This window comes from Elephas maximus, chromosome 4 (assembly GCF_024166365.1).
Source record: "Elephas maximus indicus isolate mEleMax1 chromosome 4, mEleMax1 primary haplotype, whole genome shotgun sequence".
NCBI lineage: Eukaryota > Metazoa > Chordata > Mammalia > Proboscidea > Elephantidae > Elephas > Elephas maximus.
In genome coordinates, this window is record NC_064822.1 from 158,710,655 (window position 1) to 158,717,263 (window position 6,609).

The 6,609-nt window shown below is 36.7% G+C and overlaps 1 protein-coding gene across 1 annotated transcript in view; it reads left to right on the forward strand.

The window, feature by feature from the left end:
* The window catches only part of MRPL42 (mitochondrial ribosomal protein L42), a 107,670-nt gene extending 103,027 nt beyond the window's left edge, over positions 1-4,643 (forward strand). The window contains exon 6 of the mRNA XM_049884076.1: positions 4,429-4,643. Within this exon, the coding sequence (XP_049740033.1) occupies positions 4,429-4,447 (19 nt within the window). The 3' untranslated portion in view covers positions 4,448-4,643. The remainder of the gene's footprint in view (positions 1-4,428) is intronic.
* The last annotated feature ends 1,966 nt before the right edge of the window (positions 4,644-6,609 follow it).

The window sequence follows — 6,609 nt, forward strand, 5'->3', positions numbered from 1 at the left end:
TTTTTGTTGTCGTTGAAAATATACACAGCAATTCAACAATTTCTATATGTACAATCCATTGACACTGAAAACATAAAGAAAGCACTTTTACATAGACAATCTTATTTACCTCCCACAACAATTTTGCAAGGAGAATTATTCCTATTTTAGAAATGAGGACCCTGAGATTCAGAGAGTTAAGGAACTTGCTCCTGGTGACCAGGGCTGGATTAAGGTGTGTAAGGGCCCTAAATGTTGATAATCTGATGCTTACTCTTCTGCTTACTTATGCTTTCAAATGGGATATGTGAGATATATACACATGTATGTACATGTGTGTGTGTCTTAACTATACATGACATAACTTCTTTTTAAATGCAACTATAATGTTAGCGATTGAATGCAAAAGTGGTACGTGCCATTCAGTGGAATGAGATAAACTGGATTATAAAGTTTTTAGTGGATACAGGGTACTGAGATTTTTACCATATACCACATTCTACAAAAAGGATATCCTTCATTGTGATGGTTAAGGTTGTGTATCAACTTGGCTGGGCCATGATTCGCAGTGGTTTGCAGTTATGATGTAGTTTGGCAGCTATGTAATGATGTAATCACCTCCATGATGAGATCTGCTATGAGCAGCCGATCAGCTGAAAGGGAGTTTCCTCGAGGGTGTGGCCTGCATCTAATATACATGGACTTTCTGGCAAAGCTCGGGGCTTTTGCTCACTCTGGATCCTGCACCTGACCTCCAGTTCTTAGGACTTCAGCTAGCAGCTTACCTGCTTATCTTGGGATTTGTCAGCCTTTGCAGACTGTGAGCCAAAGGCTTGCTGTCTGATCTGCTGATCTTGGGTTCACCAGCCCCTGCAGCTGTGTGAGTCAGAAGAAGCCTCAGCCTGACACCTGACCCACAGACTTGGGGCTTTCCACCTTCTACAACCGTGTGAGCTATTTCTTTGATATAAATCTCTCCCTCTCTCTCTATAGATATATATACACTTCCCTGGTTTTGCTTCTCTAGAGAACCCAGCCTAAGACACACATATTTCACAACAAAGAAAATGAGTCGGTGAACTTAGTTGTAAAAATGTAAAACTGAATATAAAAATCAATGCAAAGTTCTGTCAGTCTCCCAGAACGAAAACTTGACTTTCACCAATTTTGCTTTAAATGGATTACACTTCAATTTTGATGCTTTTTTCATAATAAATGCTATAATTATAAATGAACAAATAAAAAGATATCATAAAAGAAAATTTAATGATCAGAAAACAAATATTGCAACACATTGCTGTATTTTATTTTTAGATCTTTCATCTCTAACATATTATAATTAAAAACATTATTTCTATTCTTTGCTCTTACACATTCTTAAATGATTTCATCACAATTAATATCTACTTACATACATAATAAGGATAATGAATTGAGTCTTTCTTGAATCATTGCTGTATGCTGAAGGTCTTTGAGTCTATTTAGTGACAAAAATGAGCGTTCTGTTGTGCCGTTTGTGATCATTAAAGTTAGGAATCTGTATAAAGCAATTTCAACATTGGGAAATGCACACTGTATTTTAGCTTCTGTTGTGGAATCATACATGCCTACATGAGTAAAATTTGTCTTTCCTGAATCTGTAAACTTAGTTCTCATGTAAGAAGGAAATTGTCGAGCTTCTTCATGAAGGTTTACATTTAAATCATCCGGATAAGCCTCCACTAATTTCTTGGATGCATTTATGCATTCTTCATCAGGCACATCTACATTGTTTAAGAAGGAAAATCTATTTGAAAGAACTTCGTACACTTTTGCCCTTCTTTTCATGGAAGATTCAAATGTGTCAATGATGGTGTAGTATGGTTACGCAAAATTGATCTCTGGCACTCAATACTTCTGGAGCACTTCCATATTTAGTTATTTCTCTCTAATGTTTTTGTAACGGTGAACTGCTATCGATAATCAGTATTTGGCAGTATTTGTTTTGTTGTTTTCAACATTTTCAAGATCTTCTCTTCAGTTATGTAAATACCTTGTTAATGACTGGTAGAGATCTGTGCATGTCTTTAAATTTACTTCTGGATCTTGGAGAGCTTGACTCATCCAATGAAAATGCTGCAATATATTATTCCACATAGCCAACATAGATATACACTTTGGTGTTTGCATTTTGTTGGCAATGTTTTCAGCTTCTCTTTTGCTATCTCCCTTTCGTGTCCGGTCTTCAGCAATATTTTCTAAGACATCTAGAATCTCAGCGTACGATTCCAGGATTGTGCTTGTTGCTACAGCATGTGCTTCCCAATGTGTATTAGAAAGACATTTTAATACTTGATCATTGCCTAAATACGTTTTAAGAACTCCCTGTCGGCAAGTAGAGGCGAGGCAACAAAAAATACGTAGAGTAACTGAACAGTAGGAAAAAAAAACCACTGCTTCCGGACGACAACCTATTGCACTACACCCTGCAAGATTAAGTGAACGCACAGCACATGGTATGAAAATGACATATTCATTACGTTCTAAGATTTTCTGTTGCTTGCCTTTATAACACTCTGCCATATTGGCAGCACTATCATAGGACTGGCCTCTGCACTTAGAAAAATCAATTTTGCAAACTTCTCGTAAATAATAAAGTACTTGTTTGCAATTTCTTCACCAGTATGATTTTTAAGCTAGCAAAAGCGATACTGTATTTTTATGCAAATAATGCACACCTTCTACGTTTGTTTGCCAACCTCTCCCTCTCCCTGTGAGGTATTTTCATAAGGATGCTATGCTGATTTTTTTATATCGGCATGTAATGGTGTAGTGGCACTTATGAAAATATCTCGCAGTGGAAGGGAGCAATTGGCAAACAAATGTAGAAGGAGCACATTATTTTCACAAAAATGCAACAAATCGGTTGACAACTTTTCCATCTGTTGGAGATACGTATTTTAATACCACACTTAGCTGATCTGTACGAGAATGATCAGGAGTGGAATCTATAGACAAACTGAAATATCTGGCTATACTTACTTCACTGAAAAATAGTTGAACTTTATCACTTATTAAGTTTATTAATTCTTCACACGTTGTTTTAGACATATACAATAGGTTGCCCTTTTCTGTGTTATATTTTGAGATGTGACCTGCTAAAAAACGTATCAAACCGAGCAACAAATTCAAGTAAACTCCCAGAATTTCCATTTTGTGGGGACCCAAAGGCTTCATTTCGTCCTCGAAAAGATAGTCCACGTTCAGCGATTGTTATAATGACAGCAACAATGCATTGCAAAATGGTTTCCCAGTACTGACATTCTTCATTAATTTGTGTTTCCACTTCATGAGTTAAGCCAAAACCCTGTCTTCAGTTTAAATATGACAACATACAATCTCTGTGAATTGAACTGTTTTCAATCATATTTGAGTTGCACCGATCACTAAATCCATCCATAACAAATAAAAAATTAAATGATTTAAGACTGAATAGTTTGCAAACAAAACTATATAGATAACTGGCTGACGGAGCATACAGTAGCCACTTGCTCTTATAATTTTCTCCATTAGCTTTGTACCCTAGAAATATATTCTGGCTACAGAATCTTGTTTGTTTACCATCCAGAAATTTTCAACGCAAATTTTCAAATGGTCCACTGTGATGCTGACAATCACATGACCCTCTTTCGATCCAAAAATTGGCATCATTCAAAGAAAAATTATTTCACAAAGCAGGATCTGTAGTTCTGTTATTTATGGGATGTGACAATTTCAGATTCTAAAATAGCTTCACTTTAAAATAGCTTCACGTTCTACACCATTATTAATTTTTTTACTACAACAAGGCATGGATGCAGAATTTGGAAAAATTCTGTTATATTCATATTGCTATTAGTAATTTCAACACTAGTGGCACTAGTGTGACGATTTGCACGCATTGAACTGGAGCATTCAATGGAAGACGTCTCTTCTGATTCCTTACGTTTTAAACAGGAAGTTAATTTTGGAATCGTCTTTCACAATTCACAAATCCTTTTCTCTTCGCTTTTTGTGAGCTTTCATTTATGTACTCCACTTAGTTGCCATTTCATTTTACTTGGATGTGAAATCATGTCACTTTTCAAATTTGGTTCTACCGTAGCAAATACATTTGAATAAATGAAAATAATTAACACTTATACACGTAAAATTTATAAAATAAAATTTACATTCGAATTTGGACATTAACACAAAAATTTATATTTGAAAATTAGTAAGTAAAAAAATTTATTTAGAATATGTAATTTTGTTCCTCAGGTCTGAGATAGTCAAAAGAAATCGTGCTTACAAGGCAGGCAGAAATAATTTCATTCGTCATCCGATGTTTGTTGGCGGCCTCTTCATAGACCTCCACAAGTGTTTTTGTCTTGAAATAATGCTTAAAAACTTGCTTATTCAATTTCCATCCTTTGATGCTTGTCTTCACAGTTTGTTGGACTACTGCTGATACCTGACTGAAGGTGAGAGCGATGGCAAAGAGCATGACACAAATACAAGGGTATGGTCAATCTGAAGACAAGTTTTTGTTTGCTTTGGGCACGACAGGACCAGATATGTCAAGAGTCATGTGATTACAGCGCCACTGGCGCGTTCTTGTGTGGTCCACAAGGGAGGATTGAATGTGAAGTTATACTGGATTGGTCAGAAATGAAAAGGAAAATATAATTGTTATTGTAAACACAATTTATAAAATATACATTTCATTTCTTTGTAGAATTGTTTAACTCCTGTATTTGGAGATACGTGCATTATTGATGTAACAATAGCACCACTTCTCAACAAGCAAGTTTATTTTGTGAGTCATAACAATACCAATTTCTTTAAAAAAAAGTTAGTCTGAAGGGAAATGGAAAATAAAATACATTTATATAATTTTTGTTATTTAAATATTCATTTATTTCCTTAAGGAATTGTTCAGTTGCTTTACACATGGATATGTAAATATTCTGATAAAATATAAATGTAATCTTCTGATAAACGCCCTTTGTTGCTTTCTTGGAAGATGAACTTAGAAATATACTCATTGTTGCAAAACAGAAACATATTTTGCACACAAAGTGTTGAATTTTGCATCCTAATGTGCCAATACCTCATTTATTAGCATTTGTAGAGTAATATCAAGCACTGTGTCCCGCACAACAGACAATAAAAAAACAAAACCCTCACGGAGAAGAACACATACTTTTGTGGTTACAAAGGGGGGAGGGAGGGAGGGTGGGAGAGGGTTTTATATTGATCAATCAGTAGATAAGAACTGCTTTGGGTGAAGGGAAAGATAACACTCAATACAAGGAAGGTCAGCCTAACTGGACTGGACTAAAAGCAAAGAGGCTTCCGGGATAAAATGAAAGCTTCAAAGGTCAGCGGAGCAGGGGCTGGGGTCTGGGGAACATGGTTTGAGGCGACTTCTAAGTCAACGGGCAAAATAATTCTATTATGAAAACATTCTGCATCCCACTTTGAATTGTGGCGCCTGGGGTCCTAAAAGCCAACAAGCGGCCATCTAAGATATATAAATTGGTCTCAACCCACCTGGAGCAAAGGCAAAGGAAGAATACCAAGGTCACACGACAACTAAGAACCCAAGAGACAGAAAGGGCCACATGAACCAGAGACCTACATTATCCTGAGACCAGAAGAACTAGTTAGTGCCCGGCCACAATCGATGTCTGCCCTGTTAGGGAGCACAACAGACAACTCCTGAGGGAGCAGGAGACCAATGGGATACAGACCCCAAATTCTCATAAAAAGACCATACCTAATGGTATGACTGCGACTAGAGGAATCCCAGAGACAATGCTCCCCAGAACTTCTGATGGCACAGGACAGGAACCATCCCCGAAGACAACTCATCAGGCATGAAAAGGACTGGTCAGCGGGGGGGAGAGAGATGCTGATGAAGAGAGAGCTAATTAAATCAGGTGGACACTGGAGAGTGTGTTGGCAACTCTTGACTGGAGGGGGGATGGGAAGATAGAGAGAGAGGGAAGATGGCAAAATTGGCACGAAACGAGAGACTGAAAGGGCTGACTTAATAGGGGGAGAGCAAGTGGGAAAAGGGAGTAAGATGTATGTAAACCTACATGTGACAGACTGATTGGAATGGTAAATGTTCACTTGAAGCTTAATAAAAATTAATTAAAAAACAAACAAACTGAACATAAAAAAAAACCCTCACTTGACACATAAAACACTTTGTGTTAGCTAAATATTAATATTTCCAGTACTTTTTAGACATTTGCTATGTTAGTATACATTAAATTATTACCTATGCTAGTATTATATTAAATGTGTGCTAGATTGGATCCATGTGTATGCAAACATATTTTAAAGTTAAAGTAATAAAAATTATTGTTTACAAAGCTTAGGACATAACACTATATGTAAATGCTATACAGTTAAAAAGTAACTTGATTGAATTCGTTGCAATGGTCGACTTATTTTTGCATGTCACCTGGGACTGGAGTTCCCAATGGTTGCTTACCAGGATGTGCCCTTGTGTTTGTATCATGGCAAGGAGCATTGCTGGCCCTCCTGGCTGCAGTTCTCTCAAAATGAATCAGAGACCTGTTATCTATGAATATAATCTGTCCTTGCCCAATAATCGTT